Source organism: Tursiops truncatus, chromosome 1 (genome assembly GCF_011762595.2).
Source record: "Tursiops truncatus isolate mTurTru1 chromosome 1, mTurTru1.mat.Y, whole genome shotgun sequence".
Classification (NCBI taxonomy): Eukaryota; Metazoa; Chordata; class Mammalia; order Artiodactyla; family Delphinidae; genus Tursiops; species Tursiops truncatus.
This window is the reverse complement of record NC_047034.1, coordinates 98,144,602-98,163,924: the sequence shown is the minus strand read 5'-3', so window position 1 is coordinate 98,163,924 and position 19,323 is coordinate 98,144,602. Positions and strand designations below refer to the sequence as shown.

The following is a 19,323-nucleotide window of genomic DNA, read 5'->3' as shown; positions in this document are numbered from 1 at the left end:
GCCCATGCTCTGCAACAAGAGAAGCCACTGCAATGAAGAGTAGCTCCCCCCCAACCGCAACTAGAGAAAGCCTGCACTCGAGACCCAACGCAGCCAAAAATAAATAAATAAAATCTATCTTTAAAAAAAAAAAAAAAAAGATGGTACATAAACCTCAAGTTCTGACCCCCCTTCTCTGAATGACTCATCACTGGGTTCTCCCACATGTATGTACAATACATGTGTCAATAAACACTGTTTTTCTCCTTAATTTGTCTTATGTTAGTTTATTTCACAAGGCAACTACTGACCTAAGAGGATATTTTTTTTTTCCTCCCTGTACCTTCTGAGGCTAAGGAGAAAAATTCTTAAATAGTATGGATTATATAAGTAGGCACAAAGAGACACCCAGTCTTGATAGGCCTGGGGGTCTGCAAAAGATAGACTGAAAATGGACTAACATTGGAATCTGATGAAAGTCCTCAAAAGGCTAGACACGAAAGCAAAAATTCTAGCTAAATAAACCAACCACAGCAAGGTGAGCCTCTAAATACAGACAGATACACTGTGAGGCTGAGTACCTTCCTCTGACTTGGGCTTTTTATGGGTTCTGAATAGAAGTATACGATATGTAAGTAAAAAAAATGATGCTAGTTTAGGTCAATGGTTCTAATTTAAGATATGGCTCTGAAACAGCAGGTTAATGAAGCAGGAACAATTTTTCTATTGACCAGAAAGAAAGGAGAACACTCTCAACCTAGCAAGAAGAAACCAGAGCAAGGAGGAAGTATAACTCTGAAAGTTGAAGTAGCCAGCAGAGCAAATGGAATGCCAGGCTGCTAGGGCTTGAGCAGCTCTGCTTAGAATCACATACTGCCCTGAAAGCGTTGTAGCCCACACTTACTTAGCACATGTGTTATGAATAAATGTGTGAGAATCACATTTCCAAGCATCTTCTATAGGAAATAAGAGTAATGTGAGATACTAAAAAGAGTTAGATTTGATCATAATCAAGTAGGCAGGGGATAAGGAGGTAATTATTGATTGTTATAAACATGACACAATTATATTCACCAATGGATGAGGTCAGCAGACAGATGGGCGATACACACACACACACACCCTCACACACACACACACCCTCATGGTACAACGTGACAAATATCAAATACCAAATATGAACGAGAGTGTTTCAAAGGAGAATTAGCTTATTGCAAGATGAGATAATCAGGTGAAATGTGACATATGATCAGCTTTCAGACAAGTGAAGATATCTCAAGATGAGGAAAATGATAAGGAAGGAGGAACAGAAGGGGGAGGAGGGGGAAAAAAGTGTACATGCTGTGTTCAGGGGACGGGCAATGGAGCAGAGGGGGTGTCAGCAGGCTTCAACAGGAACACTAACCACCCCAGATACCAGGCAAATTCCTCCTCATTTCAGAGCTCTAAATGCCGTCCATATGTGATGGCACCCACATTTTTATCCTCAAACCTAAATTCCAGAACTTTATATTCACTTGGACGTCTAATAGGTATCTCAAATTTTTTATACCCCAAACTAAACTTTGGTTCCTCCACCCCAACATACGTCCTCAGACAACTCCTTCCTATGAGCTGCTCAACCCTATACTCGTACTCTATTCTCTTACCAGCATCACACCAAGTCCAGGTGCAGGCAATAAGGAGGTACACTGTTTTCAGACGATTTAAAAAGTTATGAAACTGACAAAAATAAGCCTTTTTGTATTATCACCATGAGCAGGTAACTCTCAACAAGTCAGTGATATTCTAAACACTGTCTCCCCCCAAAAAACTCTTTGGTGGATCTAAATTCTAAATAATGGCTACAGTTGCTACAGAGTTTTAGTAATAAATGATTTTAAAATAAATATCCACATGTGTCAGGTCTATAGTCTTCTGCTCTACCAGCTGAGCTATGGAAGATGAAGCAATTATACTCCAATAAAGATGTTAAAAAGATGTGTAACCTTTAAATAATCCCAATTTTATTACCCATTCATTAATAAACTGAGTTCTACAGAACAGTTAATATGGAGAACTCCAGTTAAACAGCAACCACTGGCACATGCTGATACACCTACAAGCATATTCCTCATTCCAATGGCCATAGGCAGCATGTGTCTCCACCCCTGCAAGACTACGTATTCCAATGTTTAAACAGTTGATCTGAGACTGATAAAATGATAACACATGAAGCAATATGAATCTACTTCAATTCTATCATTTTGTGTGACCAGAAGTTTTTAACTTGGGTTTAAACTTTAAAATAGTGAAACTGTGAACTATACCTTTAATATTGAAATTATTTTGTTTTAATTGCTAATATTTTGTGTTATGGGAGTGAATAAAAATAATTACAATCACCAATTATTACATAATTCTCTTTGAAGATTATTTTATTGTACAGACTAGAGGATAACCATATTTTAAAAATTATCTATTCCATATATCAAATGCTCTAGGGACAGCACTAAACTGCCATTTTTGAAACCCCCTCATGCATTTATAAACACCTGACATACTCTATATTTGGTTTATTGTTGCTTTATTGCCTACCCCCCCCACTACCAGAATACAAGCCCCATGAGAACAGGCACTTTGCTTTATTTACCTTTGTATCTCTAGGGCCCGAGACAATGACCAGCACATAGTAGGAGATCAATAAATATAAAAGGAAGGAAGGAAGGAAGGGAGGAAGGAGGGAAGAAGGGACAGAGAGAGATTACCCTCAAGACTGCGTATTGAGAAAGGGGATACAAGGACAGAAGATGGAATTTAATTGGAATGGTTACTTCCCAAGTTTGTTGTACTTATAAAAACAAACTTTCATTCTTCTATATGTGCTCTTTTAACAATCTAAAGTTTTGAAAGAAATCTTCCTTGTGGCCACAAATCCTTTAGTACAATCAGTGGAATGCCCAGATAACCTAAAAAAATAATCGTTCTTATATGTTCATGTTTCTTTCATCTAAATGGAATTAACCAGTAACAACCTCCTTCCATTCTTTTTAAAGCACGATGCTCATACTCCAATAGAACTTTGCTTTAGTTTATTACGCTAAGGTACCACACTTTAAATTTGTGTTACATAACACATGTTCTCAAAATATTTTCTATGACCAAATCTATTTCACCTAAACCTCATTTCCTTATTGTGAATCCATAGGTTGTCTTTTTGTTTTGTTGATGATTTCCTTTGCTGTGCAAAAGCTTTTAAGTTTGATTAGGTCCCATTTGCTTATTTTTGTTTTTATTTCTTTTTCCTTGGGAGACTGATCTAAGAAAACATTGCTAAGATTTATGTCAGAGAATGTTTTGCCTCTGTTCTCTTGTAGGACTTTTATGGTGTCATGTCTTATATTTAGGTCTTTAAACCATTTTGAGTTTATTTTTCTATATGGCGTGAGTGTTTTAAGTTCATTGATTTACATGTAAGCTGTCCAGGTTGCCCAACATCAGTCGTTGAAGAGATTGCCTTTTCTTCATTGTATATTCTATAGAGTTCCATTTATTTTAAATTTATTTTAAATAAAGCATTTATTTTAAATAAAAGTTCCATTTATTTTAAATAAAGCATCCAATTTCTAAGCTTAATATGAATTTCTGAAAATCAGATACAAAGTGAATATTTTCCATTTCAGTGTATGAATCTTCATGGGAATAAATGATTATGTGACTGAATCCTGGTTTAATAATGATGCTGATTAATAGTAAATAATAATATGGTATCTATGAGATAAACACTGCATAAATGTACATTAAAATGGAACATTTTTAGTAGACTCTAACATAATTATAATCAAATGCAAAACTTAAAGAGATTGGAGAATGAAAATGCGTGATCAGGACAGCACGTCTGTGTACACAACAAAATGAATCATCCAATATTCTGTGGAGTTTGGTTTCTCCATCTCTAATTTGCATAATTTTCACATATATATATCGCCATTAAAGGAAAGATTCACAGGGGTGAAATAAGCTTTCTTTTTTTTTTTAAAGATTTTTTTGATGTGGACCATTTTTTTAAAGTCTTTATTGAATTTGTTATAATAGTGCTTCTGTTTTATTTTTTGGTTTTTCTGGTCGTGAGGCATGTGTGATCTTAGCTCCCTGACCAGGGATTGAACCCGCACCCCCTGCATTCGAAGGTGAAGTTTTAACTGCTGGACAGCCAGGGAAGTCCTGAAATAAGCTTTCATATGATTGGTTCCTCTATTCATAAAATATTTGCTGAGATTTCTCTTAAATTCACAGAACTAGACAGAGAAATTTTAAAATAAATATTGCTTAAAGCCAACTGCAAATTTAAAGTGAATAATGAAATCAAAATTTGAGCATTTGGAAAAAGAACACTTAAAATACCATCTGTGAGCCTGAAGTTCCTATACGATTACGAACCAACAATGTTCATAATCATTTTACCCCATCAATTTTGACACTGTGAACATGAAATAAATGTAGGCATTACCTTAAACCACCAACGTATTCTTGTTTTTCAAATATAGTGATGTCAGAGTAGCCTAATCGAGCCAAGAAGGAAGCACAACTTATACTTGCAGGTCCAGCACCCAAAAGAGCAATCTTTGCAGAATAGGCTTCAGGCATTTTTTCTGGGGGAGGCAGAAAATGACTCCTGATTTGTGGGATATTCATTGCTTTGAACACCTACGGAGAAATCAATTGGCATGGTTAACATTTTTAAGCTAATTTTTACATCCTCAAACATAGTTTCAATGTTTCCAATCCATTTGTGCTTTTAATAGAAATAAGCAGTACATTTTAAGTATTAGCATACTTAGAAGTTATACTGGGTCAAGCTGATGGCAATCTACTACGCTTGACTAACTCTTTCTCAATCTTTGAAATTCCTGTCTAAGGTCCTCTAGGAAGCATTCCTGACTCGCTTTCCCTACTCCAGCCCTGGTCCAAGTTAAATGCTCCTCCTCTAAGCTCCTGTATCATACTGTGTATGCTATTAATGAAACCATTTACCACGTGTGCCACGTTTCCATGTTAGCGGAACATTAGTTCTTGAGTCATAGAATATGTCATATATAAAAACACACACATATAACTTATTAACTATTTGTTTTAAATATTTTTAGAAACATGTTACCATTGTATAACCAGCAGTGAGCGCTCACCTGGCACATAGACATTCAGTAGATAATTTATGACATCTGCTTCTGGTTATGATAGATTAGCTTTTGAAGAATAACATTTCAAAAATACATTGGAAGCACTGGAGAGCCTCTGAAGTAAGCCTGACTAGAGGAGCCAAGATCTCAGAAAAAAGGGAACAGCAGAGAAGTGAGGTGACAGTTTAGGAGTTACTTTTCCCCTGAGGGAATTCGCCACTTCTTAGCAGAGTGAGGAATCTTGTAGATAGATGACCACGGCTCAGAAGAGACAGAAAAAGAGATTTTAGCTAATTTTCTAGGACTAGAGAGACACAGTGTTTATAAACAAAACAAATCTCTATAAAGCAGAAGGGAGCTTTCTGCACTCTGAGAGGCCAGATGAAACAACTGGAGTACAGGAGTAGCTGAAGAAGAAAAAGTCCTAGTAAACACCTTAGCATACAGCTGAAACTTCTGGAGGGCTGTACTCTGCAAGTGGGGCAAACCAGAGGAAGACATGTAACCCAGCCTGATTTAGATGAAGGTGATAAGGTCTCACTCCTGTCTACCTCCCAAATGATAGGGTGAACCTTCTGTGGAGGATAATAAGTCAACTGCAACATCTACAAATTTTCATATACGAGGCCTGGCTTTTGATCAAAAAAGCCCAGGCCTCTCATTAACTAAGAACTAAGAACTGCCAATAACTCAGAAAACATAAAGATATGCATACATAATCCAGTAAGTGTAGTTATCAAAGATAGACTTTAGAATAACTATAATGAACATGTTCAAAAAATACATAAGAATGTGAACTTCACCAGGAAACTTGAATTTGTTTAAAAAAAACAGAAATTTTAGAAAAGAAAAAAATTCAAAATTAAAATTGAAAACTAAATAAATGTACTTAACAGTAATTTGAACAGGTGAGCAAAAATGGACTCATAAACTGAAGATGAGTCAGTTTTGTTCTGTTATTTGTAAATTATTATTGCACTGGATTTTCCCCCTTAGTTTTACAGTAGGGTGCATCAACCTTGGTAGTTTCTGATGAACTGAATATTTGAATGAAATTTTGTAAACTTCATCACAAACGCAACATGTTTAGAGGTCTGGCTTTAAAATTATGCTCTCGGGGTTGAGTCATGACCTCCATCATTCTCACGGTGTACAGTATTGAATAAGTGTTTTAACATCTCCATGCTTCAGTCTCCTCAAACTGTAAAGTGGGGTTAATAATATCTATCTCATAGGGCTAATATGAGGATTAAATGAGTTAATACATGTAAACCTAACCTGAGGGTTTCTCTGAATGCCAGGGCACAGTAGAATTGTACCACATAGTAGGCATCCAGCAAGATTTTGATGAATTTCAAAATTCCTGAACTCCAGTGATAGTTACTCATTTCAACAAATGAGTAACACATGCAGTTCTTGCTCAGTGATACAAAAGGATGGTTATTTATAGGTTATTTGTAAGTGAATAATCTTGAGGAACATTTTAAATAGATTTCCTTGTATAATCGCTCTGTGATTTCTGACTTTTCACTCATCTGAGAATTGCATTTCTTTCATCACTCCATATTGACTTTACTAGCATTTTCCCCATAATTTTCATATTATTTTGAGGCAAGGGAGAAATTATCCTGATTTTAAAAATGCAAAGACTGAGACACAGAGAGGGGCCATGTAATATTCCCCCAAGCTTCCTCACATTCTGGAGACAGAAACAGTATAATTGTCTAATAATTATGCAGTGCTCTCTAAATGGAAAAGGACATAACATGGTAAATGCAAAGATATTTACTGATTCTAATTGGAGAGTATCCTTTTACTCATTTAAATATTTCTTACTTTCTAAAATGGTACTTAATGGAAATAAACACAAATATTTGGTAGCTATATTTCTTCCTCAATTACTCTACTTGTTCTTATAAACCAAGCAATAGCAACTATAAATTATAGGGGAATCATGACAAAGTTTTCTTGGATATTTCAGAATATCTCCACTAGTTGAAGGATATATTGTAAAAGGTTAGTTGTATTCAACATATCCCATAAGAGTTTTATATTTTTGCAAGTATTTAACTTGATTTTATTATAGAAAAAAACATAATTTCTGGTCATTTCTAAAGAGATACTATTTCATCAGTTTAGGTCTAAGAGAAACCTTAAAAAAAATACATTGGTTTTCATTTTGCTGGTTTCAGTTTCTTTGAGTTAATTAATTAGCAATATGACAGTCTGGTTACCTTTTGAATGCTTAAACGGAAAGAGATTGTTATTTGTGCATCCAAAAGTAAGTTACCTCAAATTACATGCCTTCTAGGAGATGCTTCTATGTAATTTTCTTTGTAACTTGCTTCCTTTTGTGAAAGAAGTCAAAGGAAGTACTGAGTACATACTATTCACCGCACCCATCCTTAGAAAAGAAATATTCTTGGGCTGTCTGACAGTTTCTTCATCACAATTAAACAAGGGACACCAAAAGTGGGAACTGTGTTTCAAACACATGAGAAATAAGGAAAATTTCATGCTACGGCAAATTTTTAGTTATCAAAATTATTAATGCATTAGTGATTCTTAAAAAATGTTTCATTATGTTCTTATTATTAAAATAGACATTATTGTGAGACATCGCTGGCATGGTAAAAATACTGTGTAATTTGAAATCAGAATATTCTGTTCCATTAAATTTCCACCTTAATTTGGTAAATATCTTTATGTGCCCTCTATACTAGTATGAATAAGACAAACACAGACCTTCCAGTAAGTAGTTCCCTGGGTAACAGAGTACTCATATGTCTTAAATATAGAAAAATTATTACAATGCAATCTGTCCACGTGTAGGGTTCATTTTTATACATGGTGCTGTTGGAGCTGGTGAGAAAGAAACGTTATCCCAGAAGGGAAGAAAGATAACGCCTTAGCCAAATCTTAAAAAAATGACACATGTTATTGTGGAGAGGATTTCACCTCTCTAAATGTCAGCTCTAAAATTAAGAGAGTAATAATTACTTCAACAATTTATTGTGAAGATTGAATAAATCAATGATGATAACCTCCCGGGATTAATGCTTTCTCTTTATAAGGCACTCACGTAGGTGCTTAACATTTATATCTCCAGCCCTAAAAATCTTTAAAGTTAGGTATCATTGCTCATTTTATAGACAGCAGAACTGATTCCTAACTTATTATTCTACATTATAGTTCATAGTTTTATTATGATTAAACTATATGTTCTATTTGTGATTTAAGGCTACAACTGAATTGAATAGTTAAGTTGACAAAATACAATTAGAAAACATAGGTGTGTGTACTTTGGTTATGAGCAACTTTACTGATCCAAAATCATATGTAGGTTCAAACTAAATCAGTGCAAACACTCATTTGCCTTCAGAATTTGCTCATGCTGTTCTCTGTGCCTTGAATTCTCACCCACTCCCAACTTTACCATACTTGGTGAACACCTTTCAGGATTCGGTTTAAATTTCACTTTCTCAACTCAGCTTCCCCTCCCTGCTAGACTATCTGTTAGGGTTCCTAGCTACTGGCTCCCACAGTATTGTCTGACTGCCCCCTCTCCGCACTTCATTGTAATTTGCTTGCTTTATTGTCTTTCTCACTAGGCAATAAGCTCCCTGAGGGCTAGTATCATTCCTATCTTGTTCATCACTGTATCCTTAGCACCCAGACACTGCCTAGTACCTAGTTAGTCACTCAAATATGTGTTCATTGCTGGAGTTGGAAAATAAAGCTGCCAGGGGTCAGGCAATCCACGCTACAGCTTGCTGGGGACAAAAAGAGAGCAGGGAGGCAACAGAGAGTGATGGAGACATGGCAGACTGGAGAGATCATTCCCCCATCCTATCAGCTTCAACTGATTTTTAATATGATTTTTCTATAAACAGCAGTAATGGTTAACTACTTATAAGCAGGTCAATAAAATAATAAAAGAACAGTAATTAGAAGGCAGCCATAATTGAAATGTACTGGTTGTTATGTGATATGCCAGATAATCATTTACTAAACTATTTTCAAAGAGCCAGGGTTTCTTTGTAGATCACCATTATTTTTGCTCTCATGTTCTATTTCATTATTTTTCTATTATTTTCAGTTTCTTTCTTCTACTTTTTCCACATCTACCACCAACACATCCCTCCTCCACCTGTTTCCTCTCTCTCTAGCTTCTTGAAATGAAACCTGCTTACTTATATATAATCTTTATCTCTTCTGTTATATACACTTAACACAATAAATTTTCATGTAAAAATGGCTTCAGCTACATTTTACAGGTTGTCAATGGAAATTGTGTCATTCAGGTCTAAATATTTTATAATTTCTATTGTGATAACCTCTTTAACCCATGAGCTATTTACAAATGTGTGTTTTAAATTTGTTGCTATTACCTTCATTTTGACAATATTTTTATTTTTGATTTCTAATTTAGTTGTGTTGCAGAAAAGTGCAGTCTGTATGTATTTATTTGGAAACAATATATACATATATGTCCACACTCATATATATCTATATGCACTCACTCTATATTAGTTGGGTACAGGAACCTTTCTGGATTTATCAAATCAATCTAATAAACTTTATTCAAAAAATCTTACAAATTTTGAGTAAGGCCATATTGTAATGTATATGTAAGTTTATGAATTTTATACTTTTAAGACATTTATTCTTCTTTTCATTAATTGTTTTTCTCTTTATTTTTACTAGTACACTTTCCCTAAAATTCCACTTTTGTTACATATGAATATGACTACATTAACTTTTTTATGGTTACTATCTTGCAAGGTATTGTTTTTTTCAACCACCTTATTTTCAAGTTATCTGATAAGGTCTTTCTCTTCTAAACATCATATAGCTGTTTGGAGTACTTATTTTTAATCCATAATAAAGTCACTTATGTTTTAATAAGTAAACTTAATAAATATGTTATTATGATTAATTATATATTTGTATGTATTTCTACCATTTGTTCTGTGTTTCCTGTTTACCATATTTTGTATTTGCTTCTCTCTCTCATTTTTTATTTTTCCTTTCCTGTCTCTCACTGGATTAAGTTTTCTACCCACCCACCCCTCTTTGATTCTATGATTTCTTAGAAGTTACAGGTGGTATTTCTATACTTTTTGTGATTACCTTTTAATTTTTAACATAGATATTTCAATGTTTTTAAAACATTGAAGAGAGATATCAAGTATCTCTCTCCTCCCAACACAAAAGGCCCTTACCACCCTTAACTGTGCTCTACCACACCCACCTCAAACACCTTCCTTGTCAATTTTATATAAAATTTTATCTCTATCTTTTTTAACACCCCAAAATGAGTTGTTATCATTACCTTACAGTCAATAATTTTATTTACCACCATATTTTTCTGGTTTATTTGCTCACCATCATTTCGTACATCTCTCTTTCATTCCAAGTTTGTCTCAGTCATGCTGAAGAATAACTTTTAGCAGTTCTTATAACAAGGTGAGTAATAAGTCACCTTAGATTTTAAATGCTTAAAATACCTTTACTCATGCTTGTATTGTCAAGGGAGAAATTCAGTTCTTTATCTTAGTTCTTTATAAAAAGTGTTCTTGGCTTCTAACATCTATGGATGCTGATGAAAAGTCTGGGGTCAGTCTAAATGTTGTTTGGTTTTAAAGTAATCTGTTTTCTCTTTTTCTGGAAGCTGCTTCTTCTGAGATCTTTGGTATTTCACAATATTATAATCGTGTGTCTAATAGAGGGGCTTACATCTTTTCTTTCTTTTGGAAAATTCTCTACCATAACTGCCTTAAGGCTGCTCTTCACCAATCTCTTTCTATTCCATTTCTAAATTTAACTTTTTACTGGTATTTTTACTACAGTGAATATTTCCAATCAACTATTTTTCATACCAAATTCATTGTTTTTTTTTCATAATTTTACCTTATTTTTATGGATATTATTTTCTATTTGTTTTAAAGGTCTGATTATGGTAGTATTTGGTTTCATTAGGACAAAATCATCTATAGGTTGAGTCTTTTGATTATCACTGGCGGCATTAGCTTTTTCAATGTGGCTTTGGACTTTTTGTTCCAGACTTATTCTGAGACAAAGTTTTCTGTCTTTGCACTTACCCTCTTGCTTCTTATGTACAGTACACGATGGCCTCCACCCAGCATCACTCCTCTCCCTCTACCCCACTGCAGAAACAGGTCTCTAACTGGAAGCCCAGGGCTCCAGTCCCCAGGTGATATTTAGAGATAACACAGAAGCAAGTTACTGGGCCACTAGGCACATGTCCAAAACACTGGGGCACAGCTCTCATTGCTTATCTTTGTAGCTTCATATAAGCCCTAGCCCTGCATCTATTTTTTTTTAAACTTTCTACCAGGGTTAGGTAAATCCAGTCCTCTATGATGCATAATGTTTTTGGTACTTATTATCCCACACCAGTCAAACTCCCCAGCAGCCCCTGATTGTTTGCTTATGCAGAGCCTAGGAGACAGTGGCCCAAGTCCCCTGTTTACTGTTGAATATTTCGATACCATTTCTGGCCCCAAAAGGTATTTATCTTCCTTGTTAGTTCAGCTATTAACTTTTCTTGTGTGCTTATTATATTTCATTTATAGTTACGCTTTGGAGCAAACGGGTATTTAAATTTTAACTCCCAGCATAATGGCTCTTACAAGTGATTCATGCTGATACACTATTACTGCTTTGTGCTACTTTATACTACTACTCATCAAATATATTTGCAAAAAAAATACATATTTTTAAGTTGCTAAGATTCAAATGAATGAAAGTCCATCCTTCTACACTGTAAGGTGCCCACAAGAGTATATATATTTGAACTTATAAACAAAAATTCAAAAAACATTAATAGTAAATCTTAATAACCATGTGATTTCGGTAAATTTCAATGTTATTGCCCCAAATCTCTGAATGTATTTTTATGTGTTAAAACTCCAGATACTAATATATAGTTATAAGACAAACTAAAATGTTATGATGAAAATCATCTAACTATCTATCCATCCTGCAGGTTTAATTATTCATCATTGTGCCAGCACTGAGTATTTTTTTTTAATTTTTACTGGAGTATAGTTGCTTTACAATGTTGTGTTAGTTTCTACTGTACAGCAAAGTGAATCAGCTATATGTATACATATATCCCCTCTTTTTTGGATTTCCTTCCCATTTAGGTCACCACAGAGCACTGCGTAGAGTTCCTGTGCTATACAGTAGGTTCTCATTAGTTATCTATTTTATACATAGTATCAAGAGTGTATATATGTCAATTCCAATCTCCAAATTCATCTCACTCCCCAACCCCGCACTGAGTATGTTTAATAGATTTCTAAAGATTTTTGGAAAAGAATGTCAAATATTTACCAATATCTTTATCAAGACATTATTCCTTTCTATTAATCATTGCATTAAGACCAAAAGGAGAGACACAAATGAAGCCTGTACAGGCATTACTTGTGTTTGCATCCCCAAGAGCAGCCCTCTTGATTTCATTTATACAAACCATTGATTTTATTACTCTTTAATGCGTATCTTTCATGTACTTCTTATTTCTCTCAGAAATACTTTTTTTTCTTTTCTATGAACAGTATTCACAAACTATTGATAACACTTTTTTCAAATAGAAGTGGTATGGAGAAATTTTATTCAAAGATGATACAAGTTTGGGACAATAAGGCAAGTGTGAAATGTCATCAAATCTAACAACTATTCGCTAATCCATATTCTATTTATAGATGAACTGCAAAAGGCATTAGCCATAAATATTGGTTATTATCCATAAATAGTGGTTATCATCCATTATCATGGTAATATATCTTAGATTATACACATGAACTAGCAGATCTTATTGACCAGTTTGCCAAACTGTATCATAAATGTGTTAGACTCATTCTTAAAGGTACTTATAGACCAGTTATCACAAAATCAGGCTTAGGTTTTCCTAATTAATATAAAACTTTAGGTAAAAGCTTAAACTTCAGGGCTCTCAATTGCACAGGTCCCTTCCAAGGCCCTGCATTTAAATTTGTAGCAGTACTTTTGTGTAATTCTTCAAAGAAGGAACCCAAAGTTTATCATCTCAGGCCCCATGAAACCTGAATACTGGCTGTATAATAATCCTTCAATGGCAAGAAGAAAAGAAAAAACAAAAGCTTCCTGGTAACATATATAAATAAAGAAAACAACTAAGCCATATGTGTTGGTCATACACAACCTATTTTAATATAGTTGCTTCATATCTAACAGAAAATGAGGTACAGTGACCTCATTTTGTGAGTTGTAAGGTACAGTGACTGAGGTATTTGTGGCTGAGTCAACAAGGTGTAACTCTGTGAGCCTGCAGCCAGAAAACCCAAGTTTACATTGACTTTGTATCAATGACTTATAACATTAGGCGGGACAAGTGACAGTTTGTGAAATAATGGGAATTAGATGCTTTGTACTCTGGATCTGCCTTTTATTACATGTGAACTTGTGTAAGTCTCTTGTTACTCATACAAAAAAATGAGGGTGATAACATTTACCTAGAGGGTTATTTTGAGTATCAGTCAAGTTCTAAGTAAAGTACCTAACATTGTCCAGGGCTAAAGGAGTTTGTTTAACAAACTATGATTTTCTAATCATTTTGATCCTTGGTTTCCTCATGCCCCAAATGGGAAAAACATTGGCTAGTTTACATGTCTTAATGGTTGTTTTTCAACATTTTAAAGTGAGATATTATAAAAAAGCATTGAAGTGCTATGCAAGTATGGAGTACTATGATGCTACATTTTCCCCCTACCTGATCCTATCCTTTGTACTAAGGTCTAATCATCTCCAAAACCAAATATCAAAAATTAATGAAGATTAGAGAGGGGAGACAGCAGATGCAAGAAGAATTACAATCCTGCAGCCTGTGGAACAAAAACCACATTCACAGAAAGACAGAAAAGATGAAAAGGCAGAGGGCTAAGTACCAGATGAAGGAACAAGATAAAACCCCAGAAAAACAACTAAATGAAGTGGACATAGGCAACCTTCCAGAAAAAGAATTCAGAATAATGATAGTGAAGATGATCCAGGACCTTGGAAAAAGAATGGAGGCAAAGATCAAGAAGATGCAAGAAATGTTTCACAAAGACCTAGAAGAATTAAAGAACAAACAAACAGAGATGAACAATACAATAACTGAAATGAAAACTACACTAGAAGGAATCAATAGCAGAATAACTGAGGCAGAAGAACAGATAAGTGACCTGGAAGACAAAATGGTGGAATTCACTGCTGTGGAACAGAATAAAGAAAAAAGAATGAAAAGAAATGAAGACAGCCTAAGAGAACTCTGGGACAACATTAAATGCAACAACATTCACATTATAGGGGTCCCAGAAGGAGAAGAGAGAGAGAAGGGACCTGAGAAAATATTTGAAGAGATTATAGTTGAAAACTTCCCTAACATGGGAAAGAAAATAGCCACCCAAGTCCAGGAAGTGCAGAGAGTCCCATACAGGATAAACCCAAGGAGAAACACGCCGAGACACATAGTAATCAAATTGGCAAAAATTAAAGACAAAGAAAAATTATTGAAAGCAGCAAGGGAAAAATGACAAATAACATATAAGGGAACTCCCATGAGGTTAACAGCTGATTTCTCAGCAGAAACTCTACAAGCCAGAAGGGAGTGGCATAATATACTTAAAGTGATGAAAGGGAAGAACCTACAACCAAGATTACTCTACCCAGCAAGGATCTCATTCAGATTCAATGGAGAAATCAAAAGCTTTACAGACAAGCAAAAGCTAAGAGAATTCAGCACCACCAAACCAGCTCTACAACAAATACAAGGAACTTCTCTAAGTGGGAAACACAAGAGAAGAAAAGGACTTACAAAAACAAACCCAAAACAATTAAGAAAATGGTCATAGGAACATACATAACGATAATTACCTTAAACGTGAATGGATTAAATGCTCCAACCAAAAGGCACAGGCTTGCTGAATGGACACAAAAACAAGACCCATATATGTGCTGTCTACAAGAGACCCACTTCAAAACTAGGGACACATAACAGACTGAAAGTGAGGGAATGGAAAAAGATATTCCATGTAAATGGAAATCAAAAGAAAGCTGGAGTAGAATACTCATATCAGATAAAATAGACTTTAAAATAATGTTACAAGAGACAAGGAAGGACACTACATAATGATCAAGGGATCAATCCAAGAAGATATAACAATTATAAATATATATGCACCCAACATACGAGTACCTCAATACATAAGGCAACTGCTAACAGATATAAAAGAGAAAATCGACAGTAACACAATAATAGTGGGGGACTTTAACACCTCACATACACCAATGGACAGATCATCTAAAATGAAAATAAATGAGGAAACAGAAGCTTTAAATGACATGATAGACCATGTAGATTTAATTGATATTTATAGGACATTCCACCCAAAAACAGCAGATTACACCTTCTTCTCAAGTGTGCACAGAATAGTCTCCAGGATAGATCATATCTTGGGTCACAAATCAAGCCTCAGTAAATTTAAGAAAATTGAAATCATATCAAGCATCTTTTCTGACCACAATGCTATGAGATTAGAAATCAATTATAGGGGAAGAAACGTAAAAAACACAAACACATGGAAGCTAAACGTTACTAAATAACCAAGAGATCACTGAAGAAATCAAAGAGGAAATCAAAAAATACCTAGAGACAAATGACAATGAAAACATGACGATCCAAAGCCTGTGGGATGCAGCAAAAGCAGTTCTAAGAGGGAAGTTTATAGCTATACAAGCCTACCTCAAGAAACAAGAAAAATCTCAAATAAACCATTTAACAAAAAATAATAATAATAATGAAGGTTGGATTATTAGTCCAAGGATGCTAATGTAAATGCATATGCCTTATCAAGTTTGTTATGAAATTTCATTGTTGGTTTGTATTATTTCCTGAGAAACTACAATGTTTCTCAGGACATGTAGTATGTAGAAGCAGCCTACAACAACATTTAATTCTAATCAATGTTCAATCAATGTTTGTTTGATTAACTGAATCCTTACCTAGTGGGAGCTTAATACACTGGGTGTTTATACAAGCCAGTTTTCCTGGTATAGTCCTGGTTTGTTTCTGTTGCCCTGAATTAATTATTAATAGTGTTCTCATTCACTTTCCAAAGTATCTCGGTCATTTGTTTTATTTACTGATTTATAAAGCAATCGACATAACACACAGAGTATATCCAATCTCATATTTCAATTTATGTACTTTTTCTTAATAATTGATTTTAATATGAGGACTGCACCTAAATTTTTTATTTGTTCTCTACTTATCTATTTGATAGATGGGATGCATCAAAAAAAACATTATTTGAGAGAGGACATGCAATACTCTATTACTTATTAGTGTATGTGTGTCTATATTCTACTCCAATATACCTGTAGAAGGCAAAAGTTTAAGGCTTTCAGTGACTCCGTGTTCAAGATGAATATATGGTAGAAATAATATTTGTTCTATTAAAATAATCACTAACTCAAGTATTCATGTTCATTCACAATTCTTTAAAGTATTTATTGCAGCATTTAACAAAATATAAATATTGATGTCATTTAAGTAATTTTATTAGGTTACTTAATGTAGCCTCATAATACCTGGCTGCTTGAATCATATCAGTGTATTTTTTTATTATATTATAAGCACTGGTCAATTTGATTTCAACTGTGCCTACTCAATAAAACATAGAAATAAACACAAATAGTATATGATGGTATATAAATGGTATATGATGGTGGGCTAAGAACTGGGTATTACAAATGAGAGGTGATATAAAAAACCTGCTGAGAGATACAATTAGAGAAAAATCTAAAGAGTAATTCTGTTCTCAGTGAGTCACCTGATTTAGTCTGGAATTCCATTTGTCAGTTCCATTCTTAACTGAAAATATGAAAAGTAAACTAAAAGTACAGTGTCAAGAAGTATATGCCACACAAAACAGTATATGTAATGGGTATTAAAATAATCTCATAAAACATTTACTCGGAAAAATATATTGTTTTTAGATACCAATTTCATAATCTAATGTATTCCTAAAAATTCATAATTGAGGAAGCAATCTTAAGTACTAATCCTCTGAACCTCATTCACTTTAAGATTTAGAGTCAAACTTTAGAACCTTGGACTTTCAATTTTAATTTTTCTAAATTGTCTCTAAAACTCTTTAACATCAGTAAAAGGGAAGTGATTTGACATGCAGCTAATTATCTACTTATAGTTGTTTTTCAAACTTTAGAAATGAGTAGAAAGATGCATTCTTATTTCACTATCTTTTTGCAACAATTCATTAGTTAAATTTGAGAGGTAATGAGGGTCTAGTTGGTTTATTAAATGTGATAAATACATGATTTCTTAAAAATTCAACGAAATGATCAAACACATTTTAAAATAAAATTTTCAAGTGTTACATTTTTGTAGAGAAATTTTTAAGACCCTGATGAAATTGATAAGAAAATCCATGGCAAACTATTATTTCCAAAATTGTTTTATTGAAGCACTATTATTATACCTAACTGAACTAGGAAAAACTGCCTCCAAGAGAGATTTGGAATCACCCTGTAGCCTGTCTGTCCCACAAGCACACAAAAGTGTATGAAGCAAGGTCACTGCAGATGTGAGGACAGCAAAGGACTGACAATACAGGACCAAAAGAAAGTAGCTGAGTAGCTGGTCTCCTGATTCTCCTCATGCTATCCTTTGTGTGATTTATTCCTTTTCTACCACAGTCCCTCCAAATCATATGCCCATGTTCAAATGGAAAGGTGTAAGATATGGATTTAAATGATAATGGCAGACTACAGAGTTGATATTTTAAAAATCACTTATAAGTTATAGGAAAAACAATTTTGAAAAATATCATACTATTTTACTCTGCTTTCCTAACCTGTGCTTAATTTGGCTGAAAAATAGATTTATATTTCTTTAAAGGTCAAAAATCAATCATTGCTTTATCAAACAACCAAAACATGAAATTATTTGCATCATGTTCCACTTTGACTTAAGTATTCACGTCAATAGTTTAGTAGTTTGAAAGAATAATAGTATTTTGTATACTGTTATTTATAATTAATATTTTATTTTAATATTATTTAAAATATTTGTACTTTTTCTTTTCACTGGAAGTCAATTAGTTCATTGTATTTTGCTTATTTTTTTAATTGAAGTGTAGTTGATTTAGTGTTAGTTTCAGGTGTACAGCATAGTGATTCAGTATTTTGCAGATTATACTCCATTTTAGGTTATTACAAGATAATGAGTGTAATTCCCTGTGCTATATAGTATATCCTTGCTGCTTATCTATTTTATACATGGTAGTTTGTATCTGTTAATTCCACACCCCTAATTTGTCCCCCCCATTCCCTCTCTCCTTTGGTAACCACAAGTTCGTTTTCTATATCTGTGAGTCTGTTTCTGCTTACCTTCACAACTATGAGAGTTGGGTAAATTTAAGTAAACAACCCTTTCACAGAACTCTCTACAATAACTTGCCCTAAGTAGTCAACTTAAAAAAAAAAAAAAAATGAATGGAAAGCTTTTCTATATAGTTCCACTGGGAGATTTTTATTTATGATTTGATAGATATATTTGAAGACACAGTAATACAAAGTAAAAATGGAATGTAATAAGATACATTCCTATCTAAATTCCATGAGTCACTTAAAATAATTTTAATGCCATTCTAATCTATGCTATGTCTTAAATAAACAGACTGCTTTGGAAAGCAGTGGTAGTAACCTCATTAAAACCAAGTGAGAGTTCTCCGAGGAATGGTGTTTCCCTTTCTCTCCCTCTCTCTGTTTCCTCTCTCCCGTGCTGTCTCTCTCTCTCTCTCTCTCTCTCTCTCTCTCTCTCTCTCTCTCCCCCTCTCCTCCCCTTTCCTTATCACTCTCCCCCTTTCGCCTTCTCCCTCTCTGTTGTCAGGTCACTGACAAACTAACAATATTATTTTAACTCATCTTGTTTTGAAATGCAGTGTTAGTTCGTATACATGTTATGTGACCTTTTACTTACTACATCCTTGCAAGCTTGCCCTGTTTTAATGAAGAGGCAATGAGTCCCCAAAGAAAAATGTGGAAGAATTCAAGTGAATCTTCTCCATCAACTAAGGATTTTCTCAGGTTGTAAAGATCATACCTTGCACTG

General features: G+C 34.1%; 1 protein-coding gene across 3 annotated transcripts in view; it reads right to left on the bottom strand.

Moving 5' to 3' along the window:
* DPYD (dihydropyrimidine dehydrogenase) overlaps positions 1-19,323 on the bottom strand; it is an 810,457-nt gene that overhangs the window by 570,003 nt on the left and 221,131 nt on the right. For all 3 annotated transcript variants that reach the window (XM_019919998.2, XM_073810605.1, XM_073810614.1), the window contains one exon: positions 4,469-4,665. In XM_019919998.2, coding sequence (XP_019775557.1) covers positions 4,469-4,665 — 197 coding nt within the window. The remainder of the gene's footprint in view (positions 1-4,468; positions 4,666-19,323) is intronic.